This window comes from Salmo salar, chromosome 04, assembly GCF_965601325.2.
Source record: "Salmo salar chromosome 04, fSalSal1, whole genome shotgun sequence".
NCBI lineage: Eukaryota > Metazoa > Chordata > Actinopteri > Salmoniformes > Salmonidae > Salmo > Salmo salar.
Window position 1 is genome coordinate 31,828,004 of NC_138294.1, and position 21,578 is coordinate 31,849,581.

A 21,578-nucleotide genomic window follows, 5' to 3' on the forward strand; every position below is an offset into this window, starting at 1 on the left:
AATTCAATTGATTAGACATGATTTGGAAAGGCGCACAACTGTCTATAAAAGGTACGACAGTTGACAGTGCATATCACAGCAAAAACCAAGCCATGAAGACGAAGGAATTGTCCGTAGAGCTCCGAGACAGGAGCTCCAAGACAGGAGCTTCCCTATGAACAATCGGGGAAGAAGGGCTTTGGTCAGGGAGGTGACCAAGAACCCGATGGTCACTCTGACAGAGCTCTAGAGTTCCTCTGTGGAGATGGGAAAACCTTCCAGAAGGACAACCATCTTTGCAACACTCCACCAATCAGGCCTTTATGGTAGAGTGGCCAGACGGAAGCCAGTCCTCAGTAAAAGGCACCTGACAGCCCACTTGGAGATTGCCAAAAGACACCTAAAAACATGATTCTCTGGTCTGATGAAACCAAGATTGAACTCTTTGGCCTGAATGCCAAGCATCACGTCTGGAGGAAACCTGTCACCATCCCTACGGTGAAATATGGTGGTGGCAGCTATGTGGATATTTTTCAGCGGCAGGGACTGGGAGACTAGTCAGGATCGAGGGAAAGATGAACGGAGCAAAGTACAGAGAGATCATTGATGAAAACCTGTTCCTGAGTGCTCAGGACCTCAGACTGGGGTGAAGGTTCACCTTCCAACAGGAAAACGACCCTATGCATACAGCCAAGACAACGCAGGAGTGGCTTCGGGACAAGTCTCTGAATGTCCTTGAGTGGCCCAGCCAGAGCCCGGACTTGAACCTGATCGTACATCTCTGGAGAGACCTGAAAATAGCTGTGCAGCAACTCAACCCATTCAACCTGACAGAGCTTGAGAGGATCCACAGAGAAGAATGGGAGAAACTCCACAAATACAGGTGTGCCAAGCTTGCAGCATCATATCCAAGAAGACTCGAGGCTGTAGTCGCTGCCAAAGGTGCTTCAACAAAGTACTGAGGAAAGAGTTTGAATGATAAATTAGCAAGCATTTCTAAAAACCTGTGTTTGCTTTTGTCATAATGGGGTGTCGTGTGTAGATTGATGAGGGAAAAAAACTATTCAATCTATTTTAGAGTAAGGCTGTAACGTAACAAAATGTAGAAAAGTCTAGGGGTCTGAATACTTTCTGAAAGGCACTGTATAACTACTGGAGTTACTGTAAGTCAGCACAAAGACAACAGGAGGACTGCCCCTGCTATTCCAGCACTATTTACACCTAAACATTTAAACATCATCAAATCAACAAGGCTATATATGCTTAGTTTAATACATTGAAAACAAACAAAAGTCCAATTAGTGTGGCCAAATATCACTTGGCTGTCCATGGTACTGATTTCTGTGTGTGTGTGTGTGTTATTTTTTTACTCACCTACTTGTAGACTAGTTGAACGCCAATGCCATCCTGCTTTCTTTAATGTTGGCAAAACGGTCTATGGTTCTGTCATACAGTATGATTTTACTTTTAGTTTTCATAGGCTACCTAGCTAAAATGCCTGCTAGCCTAACTTACTCGCATGGGCAACAATCAACCAGCTAAGTTAACTTGTTAGTTAACGTGAGCCTACTAGGCAGTCTGCTTGAACTAATAACACACAAACAATTATACTTTTTTTTGTCTTTATTGAACACACCGTGTAAACATTCACAGTGAAGTGTTGAAAAAGTATGTGAACCCTTGGATTTAATAACTGGTTAACCTCAACCAAACGTTTTCTGTAGTTGTGGATCAGACCTGCACAACGGTCATGAGGAATTTTGGACCATTCCTCTTCACAAAACTGTTTCAGTTCAGCAATATTCTTGGGATGTCTGGTGTGAACTGCTCTCTTGAGGTCATACACCAGCATCTCAATTGGGTTGAGGTCAGGACTCTGACTGGGCCACTCCAGAATGTGTATTTCTTTCTGTTGAAGCCATTCTGTTGTTGATTTACTTCTGTGTTTTGGGTCGTTGTCCTGTTGCATCACCCAACTTCTGTTGAGCTTCAATTGGCGGACAGATAGCCTAACATCCTCCTGCAAAACATATTGATAAACTTGGGAATTCATTTTTCCGTCGATGATAGCAAGCTGTCCAAACCATGATGCTCCCTCCACAATACTTTACAGTTGGGATGAGGTTTTGATGTTGGTGTGCTGTGCCTTTTTTTCTCCACACAGTGTTGTGTGTTCCTTCTAAACAACTCAACTGTAGTTTCGTCTGTCCACAGAATATTTTGCCAGTAGCGTTGTGGAACATCCAGGTGCACTTTTGCAAACTTCAGACGTGCAGCAATGGGTTTTTTTGAACAGCAGTGGCTTCTTCCGTGGTGTACTCCCATGAACACCATTCTTGTTTAGTATTTTACGTATCGTGGACTCATCAACAAGGATGTTAGCATGTTCCAGAGATTTCTATAAGTCTTTAGCTGAAACTCCAGGATTCTTCTTAACCTCATTGAGCATTCTGCGTTGTGCTCTTGCAGTCATCTTTGCAGGACGGCGACTCCTAGGGAGGGTAGCAACAGTGCTGAACTTTCTTCATTTATAGACAATTCGTCTTACCATGGACTGATGAACATCAATACTTTTGTAACCCTTTCCAGCTTTATGCAAGTCAACAATTCTTAATCTTAGGTCAACTAAGATCTCTTTTGTTCAAGTCAGGGTTCACATCAGGCAATACTTCTTGTGAATAGCAAACTCAAATTTTGTGAGTTTTTTATAGGGCAAGGCAGCTCTATACAACATCTCCAATCTCATCTCATTGATTAGACTCCAGGTTAGCTGACTACTGACTCCAAGGGAGGCCAAATGAAAATTCTGAACACACAGAGAGATGAAATTATTATTAATACATTTTTATTGATCAAATATTTGAGGAAGCTTGGATTCCCTTGGCATCGATGAATACACGCCGGTGTTTGTGTGTGTGTGTGTGTGTGTGTGTATGCATATATAGGATCTTAATTTGACCACCCTGTTGCAGAAGAACTACCCTGCAATGCAGGAAATGTAAAACTTGTAGTGTATTTGAGGTTTAAAAAGGCTACTGAAGTTTGTAATCAACCCCTAAAAAAATGTATATTAATTATAATCCTTATAATAATTCACATTTCCTGTTGCTGTGGTATTATTTTCCTGCTGTAGCGAACTGGCTCAAATTAAGATCCTACATCTGTGTCCATGCATGTGGGATGAGACCAAAAAATTCCACAATGCTGAAAGTTTCTTTCCCTTTAGGTGGTGAACGTGCTGAATGACCTGTACACGTACTTTGACAATATCATCGACCACCACGATGTTTATAAGGTAGACCAACAATCTACAGATGTGGGATCTTAATTTGATCACTATTTTGTTGCTGAGAATGTTCCAGCAAAGCAGGAAATGCAAACTTGTAGTGTATTTGAGTTTTAAAAGGGCTTCTAAAGTTTGTATTTCCACTTTGAAATTTCAGACTTGATTTCCCCTAATGAAAAATGCATCAATCCCTACAAAAATGTCCATTAATTATAATCCACATATTAATTCACATTTGCTCAAATTAAGATCCTACATCTATATTGCTTGTTATATGGTTTCCATGTGTTTGATGCCATTCCATAGCTCCGTTCCGGCCATTATTGGGAGCCGTTCTCCCCTCAGCAGCCTCCTGTGCTGTATAGATTGTAAATGTACTGTTCAATGTGTGTAATGTTGTATGCATGTAATATGTCTGTTTTTACCTTTTTACCCTGTAAGCCAGAGTGCTGAAGTCTAATTGTCATTTGGTAACAATAAAATGATCTTACCTCCTTGGTCTGAATGGAATCGACATGGACTACTGTACCAACAAAATGGATAACTTTTACCATCCTCTTTTTCAGGTGGAGACCATTGGCGACGCGTACATGGTGGTATCTGGCCTGCCCATTAGAAACGGGGACGACCATGCGAAGGAGATCGCCCGCATGTCTCTGGCAGTGGTGCGGGGCATGAGACAGTACAACAGTCCACACGTGCCTCAGCAGCAACTCAAAGTCCGCATTGGACTCCACTCAGGTACAAAGCACATCCTAAACTAAGATAAACTGTAGTCTTAAGAACAAGAAACACCCTAACGAATATCGGCCATCCGCAGTAGATCATCTGCTGGGTTTTGATGAAGTGTGGCGATTCATCATGTAGAATCGTTGGGAAATGAACAGGAACGGCGGCTGATGTTCTTGGGTCAGAGGCGATAGGACGGCCAACCGCTTTTAACTGTTTGCCAGCACACCCTGTTTTGGCCTTTAAAATCTGTCTCTCAGGTCCATGTGTGGCTGGTGTAGTGGGACTGAAGATGCCCCGGTTCTGTTTGTTCGGAGACACAGTTAACACTGCCTCACGGATGGAGTCGCACGGCTCACGTAAGCTCACATCACTACTTTCTATACTGTCAAAATGTCTCCCTTCATTCAAAATGTCTACAAGGAAAATATGCAAATCACATACAAATAAAGGCTTTTAGGAGTTAAAGCTGGAGTGCCTTCACTGCCTCGAATGAAATATATATATTTTGTTGCCAAAAAGGAATATCATTTTTATTTTATTGCCTTTCATCCAAAGTGCACCCTTCCTAATACTCTGATAATGAACCCTCTATGCTACAGTAAGTAGCACTCTTACTACCACCAACCATTCTCTTCAGTATTCATTATGTCTCTGCTGTCCTCAAAGCTTCTTGAAACCACTGCATGCCGAATTGGTGCGTTTACCAAAATCAAAACCTAAGATTCCGTGTAGAGGGTCGGCACTCCAAAAAGAGAGTGGTTATTTGATGCTGTTTATTAATTTCAGAGGCAACAAGAGTAAAACAAACATTTTGGCTGTAAGGTCATCGTCAGTGTTTGTGAAAGTGTTTACTGTCCTCTTCAGCATTGAAGATCCATGTGAGCAGCTCCACTAAAGCTCTCCTGGACACATTTAGGACGTTCCGCTGTGAGCTGAGAGGAGACATCCACATGAAGGTACAGGAGCTCTTTACACACATAAATATCAGAGAGGGACACTCTTCACTTACACACCCACAACATACTGCACTTAGGTCTACCTCTAAACCACCATCTCTGACATCAGCTAAATGAAATCATGGTTTCAAAAAGAATGGCTTGTCTTTTTAGGTTGTGACTCGTGAGCATAAAGACACATTTCCTGTGAGTTAATGGACATTAAAGTACATCTTATCGTACCTTATCTTATATCATTAGTGATATAACCTGGGGACGTGTCCAAGTGAGGGGAGACAATTCTAAAAACTCTGATGTAATAACCTGATGCAAATATGTTTCCTCTATAGCTTGGTGAGATGGCTTTATGCATATGCACTGGTTCAGGCTAACAAAGCATATACAAGTAGACCAATTCCGCTAGGACTTTGCAGATCATTCTGTAGATGGAGAAGAAGATAAATCCAAATTAAACAAATGGGTTACTGCTTTTTGTATGACCCCTATCTCCTCTCATTTGTATCTATTATGGAAGATACACAAACGCATACAAAGTATGCAACATTTTTGTAAAGTAGTGGCCATTTTAGTTGATTGGCCACAGCTGGGGCATGGGATAAAAATACGTTTGGCTGCTTTTGACAGCTTTTTATATTGAAGGCAATTTCTAAGTTTGTCCACTATAAATGTTCCCTCTCTTTGTTTTATTGCAGGGGAAAGGGCTTGTGAGGACATTCTGGCTTTTGGGAGAAGACCAATGAAAATGTGATGTTTTCTGTAATTTGATTTGGTCCGTCTCTCAGAAGTAAAGATCAAATCTTTAAAAACAAAATCTGATATACAGTTGAAGTCGTAAGTTTACATACACTTAGGTTGGAGTCATTAAAACTCGTTTTTCAACCATTCCACAAATTTCTTGATAACAAACTGTAGTTTTGGCAAGTCGGTTAGGACATCTACTTTGTGCATGACACAAGTCATTTTTCCAACAATTTTTCACAGACAGATTATTTCACTTATAATTCACTGTATCACAATTCCAGTGGGTCAGAAGTTTACATACACTAAGTTGACTGTGCCTTTAAACAGCTCGGAAAATTCAAGAAAATGATGTCATGGCTTTAGAAGCTTCTGATAGGCTAATTGACATCATTTGAGTCAATTGGAGGTGTACCTGTGGATGTATTTCAAGGCCTACCTTCAAACTCAGTGCCTCTTTGCTTGACATCATGGGAAAATCAAAAGAAATCAGCCAAGACCTCAGAAAAAAACTGTAGACCTCCACAAGTCTGGTTCATCCTTGGGAGCAATTTCCAAACGCCTGAAGGTACCACGTTCATCTGTACAAACAATAGTACGCAAGTATAAACACCATGGGACCACACAGCCGTCATACCGCTCAGGAAGGAGACGAGTTCGGTCTCCTAGATATTAACGTACTTTGGTGCGAAAAGTGCAAATCAATCCCAGAACAACAGCAAAAGACCTTGTGAAGATGCTGGAGGAAACAGGTACAAAAGTATCTATATCCACAGTAAAACGAGTCCTATATCGACATAACCTGAAAGGCCGCTCAGCATGGAAGAAGCCACTTCTCCAAAACCGCCATAAAGAAGCCAGACTACGGTTTGCAACTGCACATGGGGACAAAGGTCATACTTTTTTGAGAAATGTCCTCTGGTCTGATGAAACAGAAATAGAACTGTTTGGCCATAATGACCATTGTCATGTTTGGAGGAAAAAGGGGGATGCTTGCAAGCCGAAGAACACCATCCCAACCGTGAAGCACGGGGGTGGCAGCATCATGTTGTGGGGGTGCTTTGTTGCAGGAGGGACTGGTGCACTTCACAAAATAGATGGCATAATGACAAAGGAAAATGATGTGGATATATTGAAGCAACATCTCAAGACATCATTCAGAAAGTTAAAGGTTTGTCGCAAATGGGTCTTCCAAATGGATAATGACCCCAGGCATACTTCCAAAGTTGTGGCAAAATGGCTTGAGGACATCAAAGTCAAGTTATTGGAGTGGCCATCACAAAGCCCTGACCTCAATCCTATAGAAAATGTGTGGGTAGAACTGAAAAAGTGTGTGCGAGCAAGGAGGCCTACACTCCTGACTCAGTTACACCACCTCTGTCAGGAGGAATGGGCCAAAATTCACCCAACTTATTGTGGGAAGCTTGTGGAAGGCTACCCGAAACATTTGACCCAAGCTAAACAATTTGCAGTCAAAGCTACCAAATACTAATTGAGTGTATGTAAACTTCTGACCCACTGGGAATGTGATGAAAGAAATAAAAGCTTAAATAAATAATTCTCTCTACTATTATTCTGACATTTCACATTCTTAAAATAAAATGGTGATCCTAAACAGGGAATTTTTACTTGGATTAAATGTCAGGAATTGTGAAAAACTGCGTTTAAATGTATTTGGCTAAGGTGTATGTAAACTTCCGACTTCAACTGTATTTGTATGTACTGTAGCTTATTTTCATACTTTTTTTGTGGTAGGCAATTTGTAGTTTGAGTGTAATATCAAGGATCACTGAGCAAATGCTTATTCTTTGAAAACAGATGTAATATCAAAATATCAAAGCTATCACCACTCCGATTCTTGGATGTTGTGTAATGTACAGCATTTTCTCTACATTTATGTTTTTTTATGGCTTCTTATTTATTGGTTCACCTTTAAAGAGCCAACTCTATTCACTAGAGGTGTTATATATTTCGACATTATTTTATATATACAGTATATCTTTTTTTAAATATTATGTAATCACAAAAAAAATGAACTATCACGCTCATTGCTTTGTGTGTTCTTAATACTTTCCAAGGGCATGATCATTTATTTAATATATATATATATATATATATATATATATATAATATATATATATATATATATATATATATTGTTTCACAAATGATTGATGTGTGAGACTAGTAGAGTGGAACATATCTGTTATGTTATTTGATCCACTACATTTCTCACAACATTTCTTTGTTAAGAACCAATTTGGATAGATTACGCAACTAATGGAGCTCTGTTATTGAGCAGTGATAATGGTAATTTCACTCTGTACCAGAGAGATAAGCTAGTTCAGCTTAGTTCACTTCCTAAACGGGTGCAGCCTGTGTCAGCACATTTTAATGGAAAACATTGTTTATCATTGTTTTGACTCGGTGGCAGATCGTTTAGGAGAGATCAATCGTTAGGACTAAATTAGACTTGACAATAACAGGCCATTCAGGCCATTGACAGAAAGCACACACACAGACACACATATGCACACTCACTCCTCTACTCTTCTATCAAGTACCTACCTAGGACCAAGCTTGGTCATTAGGGCCACCACTAAAAGCTCTGGAGAGTGCAGTCTCTTAATTATTGCTTTGAAATGGCTTTGAAGATTGGATCTTAATGTTGTTTCAAATTACAGTTGTTGAAATGAACTTCTTTTGATGCAACATTCTTCTCTCTTGGCCTTCGCTGCTGGTATCTATGCAGCAAAACAAATTGAAGGACTTTGGTCCTGTCCCATGTTATTTTGGTTTCTGTCAACGTGGTTTCATCTGACCATGCATCACCTTTCAAGACTCATGATTTCCCAGGAAACGAGTGACTGACAACAAAATGAGTCAATTTAAAGAAGATCAAGGGGAAATGTCAACCGATCAGCCAGGAGGTTTTGAGCTTGCCAATAGTTAGAGTGCATACCGGGAAAACAACAATTAGAAATGGCATGCACTGTGAAACGTTCAGTTTTACACTAGATTTAGCTTGCATTTTGGATAGCAGCCGGATGCTACATTGATTACTATGGCAAGTTAAGATCATGAAAGCTGCTATGTGACGTCCATAGACCATTTCTAAAGGGAAAATGACTCGGAAACTTTTACTTCCTGGTCCCTCCTTCCTGTGATTGCCTTCCCTGAAATGGTCTGCTTTCCAAATGGCACCCTATTACCTCAGCCTATAAATTGTAAGCACTATAAGGAATCAAAAGTAGTGCATTATATAGGAATATAGTGCCATTTGGAATGCAGTCATAGTCCTACTGATGCAACTAAACTCCTAAGTCAGCATTTCCCAAACTCGGTCCTGGGTACCCCAAGGGGTGCACCTTTTAGTGAGGGAGGAGGGACAAAGAGAGACAGATAAAGGTTAAAACCCTTACAAAAATGACTCATAACAGATGGCTTTAAAGGTTGCTCTGCATGCTTGAAGATTGTCCATTGAAAAGGTGATCCTAGTGTGTCATAGTCTAAGGTTCTTTTATTGATCTAAAATGCCAGGCTTTGTATTTCTTAAAGCACTATGTTCACCCTCAGTGTGACTATGACTATTTAAAGGTGGCCCACTTGGACAGTTTTCTTTCTTGTCTACTGTTATGGTCTGGTCTGGTCAGGTCTCAAACCTTTATTAAACAGTTCCCCAAAAATATTTTTGATAAATGTTTTATTAAACATTAACCTTTATTAAACATTTACTCCCCTTCATTGTGTGTTCTTTGATGTGTCTTCTTCAGAATATATAGTTTTTTTTATAGGGAACATTATTGCCCCAACTATTGTTGTTTAGAGACGAGGACCAGTCTTCTGCTATCCTTGATTCAATACGGGTTTTTAGTCTGTGGAGTTGACATTTCATATGCATTAGGTGTCGGGTGGTACAGTACATCTACTGTCCTTCCGAAGTGGCACATTATTCCCTACATATCCATAGGGCTATGGTCAAAAGTGCACCATGTAGTGAATAGGGTGCCATTTGGGACACAGCCCTAATAAAACTATTAATAATAGGTACATGGAAGACCTTTAGCAGTTAGGAAATGAGCCACATTTTATGATTGGATATTATGGAAGTGAATCAAAGGAACGACTGCGGCTTAGTCTGCATGCAGCACTGTATTAAAAGATTGCTTTTTAACACACACGTCTATTTGAAAGCATCCCGACTTCATTAAAGGAACACAGATGAGGATGAATTGATCCCTAATATACAAACTCATGAATATTGAATTGGTCTCCATAGCAATAGCAGTGAAATAGGATATGAAAGAATAATTATGCACAGGGCTGAGATGGGTTTGACAAGCCTCACAAGACTCGTATGAAGTCAGTGCAGCCTCTTCTGCCAACTTCTGTCTGTAGCGTCTGAACGGTTTGGACTTCACACTAATTTGACCCCTCTGTCGGAGTCAGTCTGAGATGCTCACGAACATGATGGTGTTCTCCACAACCCTCACAAGAGTCGTCTGAAGGTCCCAATACAAGTAAAAAAAATATGAACGCATGTATGGAGATAGTTTAGTGCCTAAAATAATGAGATAAATAATCCTGATATTTCTTATATCTCACAGATATAGGACAGACACTCCAGAACAAACTTCATTTTGATTTTTTGGGGGGATTATCTGTTGTTCCATGTAGTTGTCGTGATGTGATTAATATGACGATGGCTATTTTATCAAATCAATTAACTATGTTTCATTATTACATGATTCAATTAATAATGTAACAATTAACTCATTAGTAATTTGGGGCACCATGGAAAAGGTTTGTTTAATGAGTTACCGTTTCTCGAATTAACTCAAGAATATATTGATATCGTTATCATACCAGTCATCCATTAATCGTTATTACCTCATAGCAGTCTCATTCTGAACGTCGCAAAATTCTTGGATACCTGCACGAACCCTAGTTTAAATGATGATTCAGCTATACACAAATTGTCTTAATTATTTATTTTCTAACTAAGTAAATAATCAGACAGAAATGCATAGACACACACACACACGGCATACGTTGAATTTATTACTAACATAATGCAATGAAAAGTCCCTAGTGGACTACCTTGATATGACGGCTTGTTTCACAATGGAAGGGGAGGGGTAAGATAAAGAGAGTGGGAGAGACAAAGAGAGTGGGCAGGTACATACATGTGGAAGCTATACTCATGAAAAATGAACATGAAAGACCGCTCATTCGAAAAGAAATGCAACACATATTTACGCTTGTATTCCTTTGTCATCTCTCTGTTGAAACCACTCGTCCGTCGATGGTGAGTAGTTCAATGTAAGTCTCTGGTTGTGTAAGTCTCTGGTTGTCCACCAGAGGTCACAATGTCCTCAGTTGTAGTAGTTCATTACACTAGATCCTTCAAAGGTACACACGCGTTAAACAGCTGCAGACTGAAGGTTCCGATGTAGTCTTTATCTTCTTCACTCGAGAGTTTGAGTCTTACCATTTTCTGGTCTGGTAGGTTTAAACCATTTCAACGTATTCAGCTCACGCTGAACATATACTGGTCTTGATGTTTTAAACAATTTCAATGTGTAGCCACCACTCCACGCTTTCTGGTCTTGTAGTTTTAAACCATTTCAACGTGTAGCCACCTGGTCTAATGAAAATGTTGTTAGCAGTCATTTTATGCACTCACCTTGGAGGGCGGTTCCATCACATTGTCACAATGCCTCACGTGGGCATGGTCACTGACTCGACAAAAGCTTACATGAAAAACAATTCTCCTCTAGAAGGCTAAAATCACATTTAATGTTCACACAAATAGTTTCATATTTAATCACATACGTTTTACAACATTTAGATGTAAATCAGATATCTGGGCCGTATACAGTTGTAGAATTACAGTTATTTAGTTATACCATCGTAATGATATCACAAAACAATCAACTTTTGACAGGATTTATTGTTTGGAATGGTTGGTGGGGATCCAGATGTTTGGATTTGAAAACTAATGTTCCCATGTCCAATCTTTTGAGGTTTTGGCAAGAGTCTCTCTCGACACACGAAGGATTTTTGACTTCTCTATACTGCACTGCAACGACCGGTTGTTGAAGTCAAAGAACCAGCCCCACTCCCCCTCTTCCTCTCTGGTGGGAGAGAGAGCGGGAGGGGGCTACCTTTGATCCTCACCCAGGAGCAAGAGTCATGACATAGTGAATCTGTTATTCAATGTGTTTCTATTGGCGAATAACAGAAATGCCAAATTCAATTTTTCATCCAATAATTTTTGTAATATATTTTTGATACCTTAATTCAAAATCAAATATCTAAATGATCCTTGGTATGACCATCTTAAAACAATTCCATATGTTAGTCTGGGTCACAGTGCCCTGGCCCTGCCCAGAGTAACAGTCGGAGACAATTAGACCTGGATTTAAATCGTACTTGTTTTCTTTCATGAGAGTTTGATTGAAAGTCCCTTCCCATCCTGCACTCTAGGCAGTTTCAATCAAATATTTAAAGTGTTTGGAAGAAAACAGATACTATTTGATCCCAGGTCTGGAGTGAGCCATCCGACTCCACTGTAAGCCATCAAACTCTTGTGGCAGACAACTGATAGCCCTTTGACAATTAGAGGTAATTTTGGGCCAGTTTTTTGGGGATAAGGGTTGAGAGGATTTTTTGATTGGCCATGAGTGTTTTTTCTGGTACTCACAGAAACAATTAGGTGCCATTGTTGTGAGAAAGGCCCCATCTTGAGGGACAAAAATAATCAGTAGACCATACAAGCCTTTTAGCCAAAGCAAGGTAAGGTTACTTGAGCATGGTTTACTCCACCGACTCGCCTCTGTTACATCAGTTGCACATTGACAACATTAAAACATATTCTGCCCCACCATAACCCTCATGCTGCCTCTTCCTATAATAATATGCGTGATCATGTTCTCGATTAAACAGCCAGGCCAATTAAACCCCCTTGAGTGAACATAACAAATCGCCCAAGAATCCAACCACGTCCTTCCTTTTCAAAAGCAACAGATGTGCCCGCCGACCGTCGCTCCTCTCTTCCTCACCTTTCCTCTCCTCTCCGCTGCAGAGGGAAACACTCACATTACACATATGAATGACTGGTCTGAAAAAACACTAGTTGGGCAAGCGAACAAGGCCTTTTATCCCTGCTTAATTAAAAAACTCCCAGCATGGTTAATTCATTCAAATACATCCGCCATGCTACACTTGAGACAGAAAGCGGTCCCCATCCCTGGCTGAGCTAGAGAACCTAGGTATGTTGAATAGGGGTGGGGAAATTGGCTCCACTTTAATGCATTACTGGGGAGATGAAAGAAGAGCGTGAGAGCCAGGCTGCGTACCAAAGGCACCCTATTCCCTAAATAGTGCACTGCTTTTGACCCGGGCCATAGTCAAAGGTAGTGCACTATATAGGTATTAGGGTGCTATTTGGAACACAGCCCTTGTCTAGTGGTGGGAGGACAGCAAGGTTGGTAGGTACCTATCAGATACTCAGGTAGTCACCCACTATGCACTTATGCTCATGTAACAGGGTGGTTTGGAACCACACTCAAGTGAAGAGTAACCTTGCTTGAGACCTGAAGACTTGCATTGGCTCCCAGAGCTAACGCCTTGGCTTTATCTCTGCGGGCTAATATAGTCGTGTGGGTAGTAGTCTTGCACAGTATGTGAGTCGTTCCCATCTTCTGGTAGAATCAAGCTGATAGAGTCAGGGATGTAGTAAAGGTGTCTTTAACAGAGGGATGAAAGTGAGAGACAAGTGTCAGTATTAGCATCACAATGCCCAACCCTGCCTTTCCCCCCCGACCACCTCCCTTTTGTTACCCATCCACCCTTTTGTGTATGATGACAGGGGACTGTCTTAGTTTACCTTGATTAGCGCCTTTCATTAGAGCGACACACACCTCCGCATCTCCTCATCCCTTCATCATGATGAGAGATGAGAGATAAGAAAGGAACCAGACTCCTGTTGTCTTGTGATGTGCAGTATGGCGAAATGAGGACGGACGACCAACCGTCTCAGTCACAGGTGAGTACTATCGTTCCTTAATGTGTTTTCACGCTTTTCCTCTTTTCTAAAAAGGTGTTCGTGCCAGGCATTCTTTTGTAGATCAAATGTTTTCAAATCAATGGTTGGATGAATTGGAATTCCTCTCTATTGACTACAGATGGTATCTTGAATAAATTTTACTCAATTATGAGTGCGGATGAAAATTAGCCGGCTGGTTAAATCTGGCAAATTCAAATCAATTTGGTTGAATGTGCAAAGTTACAGTTTACAGCTTTATTATACATTGATAACAATATCACTAGCTCTTTTGTAAACAATTTTTCACATTGGTTTAGCCATATCACATTGGTGAGACATGTGTTATGTGTGCTTTGCCATTGTCTTGCTTAGGTTAACTGTCTTTTTCTCAGTGTGGCATAACATGCAGTTTTTTAGCAGTGACAATATTATTTTCTATATTGTAAATTTAGTCCAGTCCCAGTTTATATCAGTATCAGTTTCCACATTTCCACAATTAATTACACAATCCACAGCCATCCATGTAAATTGACCCCTGATGAACATCTAGCATTTTTAATCTGTGATAATTCTGTCAGCACTGAATGTAATAAAACTCATATAAACCGGCCAGGAGTCAAATTATGATCCATTTGAATGAATAATTTGCAATAATTACTAAACTCACATGCTACCCTTCCGACAAAGATATCTAGTGATACTCTCAAAATGATAAATTATGGATTTACAGTCATTTTTATTTATTTTACCTTTATTTAACTAGGCAGGTCAGTTAAGAACAAACTCTTATTTTCAATTACGGCCTTGTTCAGGGGCAGAACGAAAGATTTGTACCTTATCACCTCGGGGATTTTGAACTTGCAACCTTTCGGTTACTAGCCCAACACTCTAACCAATAGGCTACCCTGCCGCCCCATGATAATGATAAATATACTGCTAGACAATTTGGAACAACTCCTCACTTCCAATAGAAAGTGAAGTGAATCTGCTTACTTTAGATAATGCCATAGGAGAGCTTGTACAAAAATAACATGACTCAAAAGTGCAATAATAGGCTAACTCCGCTCCAAGGTCTTATTCACAAGGCACAAAACAGAAGAAACCCAGCTGAAATGGGAAGATACGTTTTCCGTTGCACAATCTTTTGAAACGCTGCGCCCTAATGAACAATCCCAACATACAATCCCTCTGCTTTTGAATATGTGGAGAGATTAAAAGGGATGAACAGGAAACGATCAGTGTCAGTCCTTAGTAATGATTAGATAAGAGGTAGAAGCTAAACAAATAGAGGACATCCAAAATCATCCTGGAGGGATTAGAGTGGGGAGTTATGTGCTGTCCACTCCAATGGATTTTAATGAGCTTCAGGCTATTATGGGTTTTATGTAGACTAACTGTGTTGCACTCCTCTGATCATGGAAAGTACATGTTTAATGTTGGTGGTTGTTAGCAACGTTGCATCAAATCCTCTGCAGTGTTTCTCAAATGATGCAGATATATGGACACAACACTCGATAGACAGGAAGACCAGCCTGATCGCCACAAATAGACAGCGATTTTGGAGTCTGGAAAGGTCCTGAGAACATCCTGAGATATATGCCTTCTTCGGCACACAACAAAAAAAAGATTACCCAGCACTGGGCACCAACTCGTGATGTTCGGAGCAGAAGAGCGCTGCTTAGAACGCTATACCACCGCCGTTCCACAATGCTCTAGCAAGCCGCGAGAATACTTGATACTAATAGCCCTAACCTTTAACCACTCAGAATTAATACCTACTGTAAACTTAACTCTTTGAGTTGTTTAGAATCAAGACAAATCTAAGTTTATTGGTCGCGTGCACAGATTTGCAGAGGTTATCGCAGGTGCAGTGAAATGCTCGTGTTTCTCGCTCCAACAGTTCAGTAATAAAATAAAACAATTAAAAAACTATACACATAAATCCCCCCCCCCCCCCCCCCCCCCCAAAAAAAAGAAAGACATATCAGATTGAGCAATATAAGAGTGCAGAATATATATATATCATATATCATATCAAATATATATATATTTGTTTGTTTATATAATGGTGTGTATAGACAGTATATGAATAGAAAAGGTGTACAGCAGTAGTTATATAGGATGAGCCATGACTAGAATACAGTATATACATATAAAGTGTGTAAAACAGTAGGTAAACATTATTAAAGTGACCAGTGTTCAATGACTCAGTTTCTGTTCTTACCCTGCAACCACACAAAATGAACGAGTCAAAAATAGATGTTCATCCATAATACATCGAAACTATGAGATCCTGTTGAGGAAGACAGGCTCTCTCTCTCACACACACACACGTTCTTCCAACCTCAGAAAGACACGCACAAACACAAACCCCCACTCACATTCCCTGCTCCTGTTCTGATGTGTTCTGCCCTTCTCTCTTAACTACTCAGTAGTGGGCGCCGTGTTCTGTCTGTCTGTGTCTGTTCACACGCCCCCTTCTTAGAAGACCAGAAGCAACAAGCAACCCTATGTGCACCGGGTAGAGTTATTATTTTAGCTTGTACTCATACTGTGTTTTGAAGGTGTTTGTGTGTGGGTGTGTGTGTGTGTGTGTGTGTGTGTGTGTGTGTGTGTGTGTGTGTGTGTGTGTGTGTGTGTGTGTGTGTGTGTGTGTGTGTGTGTGTGTGTGTGTGTGTGTGTGTGTGTGTGTGTGTGTGTGTGTGTGTGTGTGTGTGTGTGTGCGCACTGTGTGGAGTCTGTCTGTCTGTGAAGTTGGGAGAACATAACATATTTCTGTAATCACATCGACCGAGATCCATCGTGGCCCTTGATCCATTGAACCAACGTCCAAAACTCCCAAAACCCATCATGCACTGGAAAGAGCCAACATATCGAGTTTAGTGGAGAGTCTTTTCAGAGAAGCCTAGTTGATTTCACCCACTGATTTACTGATTGAGATAGAACTTTCTGTAAATGTGGAGTCTGGGACAATCCAAATCGAACTGCTTGTCCCATTAATTGTCCGACAGACATTCTCTGTCTGCGTACTCTTTATAGTGATGTGGGGCCCTAGTAAAATTTGTGCACTATATAGGGAATAGGGTGACATTTGAGACGAGACATTCTGTGTCAGGCCGAGAACTGATTAGATTCTGTTTCATTGGCAGAGCCGATATAAGTAGGTCATGTGGAGTTGCTTGATTTACAAATGCAGTATTGGTTTAAGTATAAGGAAAGGTGAGAACTATCTGATAGAATCAGGTCAACTGTCATAAGATGAGAGGAATGGTGTTCCTTCCTGCTATTTGGTCTCTCGTAAAAACGTGAATTCTGCTCATGAGAATGATGACAACGATGACGACTAAGATGACCAGAATAGGAATGACAGCGTCGTTGTTGATAATGATGGTAGTAGTGGCAACAATATTCACATGTACGCGACCGTGATGAAGATGATGATGATGATGATGAAGGTCTTTGTTTTGACATGTCAGTATGACTGACAGGAGCAGGGGATATTGCTTCACTCGGCCCCCTTCCCTTTCCCCTCACTACAGCACTACAGTCCCTTTGGTGTTAATTAAAAAGCAATTCTTACTGAACCAGAACCGTTTCTCTATGCTTCCTCTGCTTTAGTCTCCCAAACAATGAACACCTCCAGCTGCTGCTTTCCTACCGCAGTCACTCGATGAGTTGCGTACCAAACGCCCATCTGAGTAATATTACGTTCACTGTGCATGATAATGTCTAACAGATTAGACATTATCACTGCAACAGCAAAGCAGTGCTAACCCTGCTTTCAATCAGCCCTTCTCAGGAGTATAGTGGACATATTAGGACAGTTTGTGGACAGATGCTATTCTAATATGGACACCAAACTTGACCACTAACAACCTACTCTACCAACCTGCCAGATAGGAAATCCCCAGAACACCCTGCAAGCATCAGTTACGTTCAGGAGAGAAAGGAGGATACTGCTTTGTGCCATGGTTAAATGGGTCACCCAAAGGGTTCAGTTGAAAGGTGTAAAATGTTATGCCTGTCTACCTGTCACAGTGTGTGATTATGTTCCCTGCTGGACAGTTCCATTCCAACAGAACTGATGACAGCTGTATCCACAGGGGAATATTCTTGAAGGTTCCACTGGGGAAAAGGGAGCCCAGGGAAGGTCAAACAAAGTGCTTTCTTTTGCATTGTGCTTGACAGTTTTCCAAAATGGCCGCCGAGTCCCACATAGACATCATCCCAGCAAACATGACCCCATTGACACCATGTGGGTAGTTGAGCTAGGTGAGCATGGGCTAGCACACACCAAGCTCACACCAGCCCAACAGGGGCTAGCCCACACCAGCCCAACAGGGGCCAGCCCACACCAGCCCAACAGGGGCCAGCCCACACCAGCCCAACAGGGGCTAGCCCACACCAGCCCAACAGGGGCTAGCCCACACCAGCCCAACAGGGGCCAGCCCACACCAGCCCAACAGGGGCCAGCCCACACCAAGCCCAGCTAAAGGCGGGGACTCTTCAGAATATTTGGGGGCGTGGTTTGTACACAGTTCTTTTTGAGGCACAAGTGTTCTGTTGTGTGATGGATACATTTAAAAAAATCTTGTACACTGCCCATGATGAAGTCATCTTACTTAAAAAAACTTAAGTGCATATGTTATATGAGAAACTTAAAGGTAGACTCAGCAAAATGACTTTGCCACGAGCAGCACTGCAGATATTGAGATGAGTGAGATGCAAGACTTCGCTCTCTGTGTGTGACTGTTCACACACAGTATCTGTCCATGTGCATGGGCTCGCTTCATGCTGTTCACACCGTGGTAGCCAGGGCACCAAAACAGAAGAGAAGTCGTGCCTCGACGCTCTTAGTTGTTGCGGAAAAATGACCCACTGAATTGATGCATTTAATTAAGTTGTATAAAAAAAAAATATGAATAAATAAATTCCTATTAAATAGAAAATGCGCATTGGCCAAATGTTGGCAGCATACATGGGGATAATCATGCCAGGGTGAGCATGTTTACTGGGAGATGTCTCGCTGTTTGATTGTTTCTGATAAGATTTGCCAACATCGTTCATTTGTCATTTCCTTTGTGCTGGCTGGCAGAGAGCGAGAGAGAGAGAGAGAGAGAGAGAGAGAGAGAGAGAGAGAGAGAGAGAGCGAGAGAGAGAGAGAGAGAGAGAGAGAGAGAGAGAGACTGGTTTTCCTCAGATAGACCACCAGGGAGATTGCCGTCTAGATAGGAACTCGAACCCGGCACCAGAACTATTAGCTTCTTCTGCCAGGCTAAAAACACACAATTTAAGGTTTAACTAACGATGAAGTGCCTTGGAGAGGGATGGATTAAGCAGAACCAACATAATTCTGGGTGGTTTGTTTGTATTGGTAAGATTGTTTAAGCATACGGAATGCTCACAGGGGCAATATGTTCTGTTTTGGAAATGTCTCACCATACTGCTAAATCATGCCAAAACGTTCACATCATGGATGTTGTGTGTATTTTGACAGAACAAGACCAAGCCATGAATAATACCAGTTTGGGATGGCCCGAGGATCTGGATGGTGATGCCAACCTTTCTTCTCTCCATGGTGACCTGGAGGACTTCTGCGCTACGTCATCGAGGCACCAGGCATCTCGGGTGATCCTGTACGCCTTCTTTACGGCGGGCATCTTGTGCACAGTGGTGGGCAACTTCCTGGTGGTCTTGGCCATCGCTTACTACAAGCAGCTGCAGTCACCCACCAACTCGTTCGTCATGTCCTTGGCGGTGGCCGACTGCCTGGTGGGGTTGGTGGTCATGCCCTACAGCATGGTGCGCACCGTGGAGGGCTGCTGGCTCTTCGGCGCCCTCTTCTGCCGGGTCCACTCCAGCCTGGACGTCATGCTGTGCACCGCATCCATCTTCCACCTCAGCTGCATTGCCTTCGACCGCTACTATGCCGTGTGTAACCCCTTGGTCTACCACCTGAAAATGTCCCAGGGCCGGGTAGCCTTCCTGATCGTGGTCTGTTGGGCCGTCCCGTTACTCATCTCCTTCGGCCCCATCATGCTGGGCCTCCACAAGGCCGGGGTGAACATGGTGCCCATGCCGCCCGAGGACGCCTGCGTCTTCCTGGTGAACCGCGTCTACGCCGTCATGGCCTCCCTGGTGGCCTTCTACCTGCCCATGGGCGTCATGCTGGCAGCCTACTGGAAGATCTACAAGGCGGCCAAGCGGCAGGCCATGCAGATCAGCGCCATGGAGAGCCAGTTTTCGGCCGGGGTGGGCAAGGACTCCAGCAAGAAGCAGAGGCACCGCAACGCCATGAGGAGGGAGAGGAAGGCAGCCAAGACCCTGGGGATCATCATGGGGGTCTTTCTACTCTTCTGGCTTCCCTTCTTCACCGTCAACATCGTGGATCCCTTCATCGACTACAGCACAGCGGTGGAGGTGTGGGAGTTTTTCCTGTGGCTGGGGTACGTTAACTCGTCGCTTAACCCATTCTTGTATGGGTTCTTCAATAGATCCTTCCGTAGGGCGTTTATGATGATTATGGGATGTCGGATATGTCTGTCGAGCTCCTCACCGGGTATGGACTTATCAAAAGAGAGCAACGAACGCAAGGTCAACCAATAGTAGATTGCAACACTCCACACAATAGAATTGCAACACTCCACACCTGGACTGGGCATGGACCTATCACACGCCAAGAAAGAGGGCAACGGGACACACAGACAACCAATAGGAGACTGGAGACTTTTAAAATACTTCAATACCGGCTAATTGGTAGAGGACAATTTAAGGGATTAAGTTGTTATTGTTATATTAGAGAGAATTAAGCCACTGACTGATGAAGGAATTGACATTTAAAACATTCTGTGCATTTCTGAGGGACAAAACTGAAATAAACACAAGATTGAACTGCAAAACACTCAAATGACAGGGTGCAAATAAACACTCTATTTTAGTAGCAGTTATACATAAAAAAGAGAGAAAGAAAATACATTTAAGAAAGAAAGAGGTGAATACTCTTCAGCAAATGTTATTCTAGTTTGTAAATAAATACAATGTCTGGTTCTTCTTTTGCATTTCTGAAAACCTCAGCAATCCAAAATAAATTGTCATGTCTGCTTGTCTGAACTGGTCACTCGATTAAGTGTTTGGGTTTCTATGATGATTGACGTCATTATTAATATATGGGGTATAATGATGTACACAACCAAGGTTATTGTAGTTTTTTATATTTTTCTTTTATTTCTATTTGTTTTTTGATTTTGATTTTGAATTCAGTTTAGTTTCAGTTAGCTGAGGTGATTTGGTCAAGCGTGAAACTAAGTGTATCTTTTTCATTTGTAAAGTTATTTTTGGATGATAATCAAGTTGAGCGTTCAATCAAGGATCAATGGTTTCTAGATAGAGCATTTCACGCTTGACCAAATCACCTCAGCTAACTGAAACTAAACTGAATTCAAAATAAAAATAAAAAAACCACAGAATTCAAAATAAAAAATAAAAAAACACAGATTTCCACAGTAGTTTTTTTGTGTTACAGCTTTGGGCCGGGTTTTTTTTTGGTTCCCTCTCAAGTTTCCATTAGCTCAAAAAAACCTCAGTGGGAATCTGTGTTAAAATGTATTTGTAAAATAATTTTGGGCTGATATGAAAGTAGAATTTCTGAAGTTTACGTATTGAACGCAGTGATTATCAACTTGTAGGCACAGTGTCTGTACAGTTGTACATGTAGGCCCCTCTGTGGTCAATTGTTCAAATTAGAACCCTATGGCTGTATGTCCTTGGGTTCTTGAGAGCTAAGGTTAGGCTAAGTTTAAATTATAAAGTCAATCCTAATGTAACCTTGTCCCCAGGC

The 21,578-nt window shown here is 41.6% G+C and overlaps 2 protein-coding genes across 3 annotated transcripts in view; both read left to right on the forward strand.

The window, feature by feature from the left end:
- Nucleotides 1-7,773, forward strand: part of si:dkey-37g12.1 (atrial natriuretic peptide receptor 1) — a 30,709-nt gene extending 22,936 nt beyond the window's left edge. Inside the window, exons 23-27 of one of the 2 annotated variants that reach the window (XM_014195604.3) lie at nucleotides 3,206-3,274; nucleotides 3,832-4,006; nucleotides 4,255-4,353; nucleotides 4,862-4,953; nucleotides 5,646-7,773. In XM_014195604.3, coding sequence (XP_014051079.1) covers nucleotides 3,206-3,274; nucleotides 3,832-4,006; nucleotides 4,255-4,353; nucleotides 4,862-4,953; nucleotides 5,646-5,693 — 483 coding nt within the window. In that variant the 3' untranslated portion in view covers nucleotides 5,694-7,773. The remainder of the gene's footprint in view (nucleotides 1-3,205; nucleotides 3,275-3,831; nucleotides 4,007-4,254; nucleotides 4,354-4,861; nucleotides 4,954-5,645) is intronic. The other variant, XM_045716768.2, reaches the window with a different exon arrangement.
- An 11,203-nt stretch (nucleotides 7,774-18,976) lies between these two features.
- LOC106602795 (trace amine-associated receptor 3) lies at nucleotides 18,977-20,416 on the forward strand. The gene has a single exon (XM_045717643.2). The coding sequence runs from the start codon at nucleotides 19,139-19,141 to the stop codon at nucleotides 20,345-20,347; it is 1,209 nt and encodes a 402-aa protein (XP_045573599.1). The 5' UTR covers nucleotides 18,977-19,138; the 3' UTR covers nucleotides 20,348-20,416.
- Nucleotides 20,417-21,578: the final 1,162 nt, after the last annotated feature.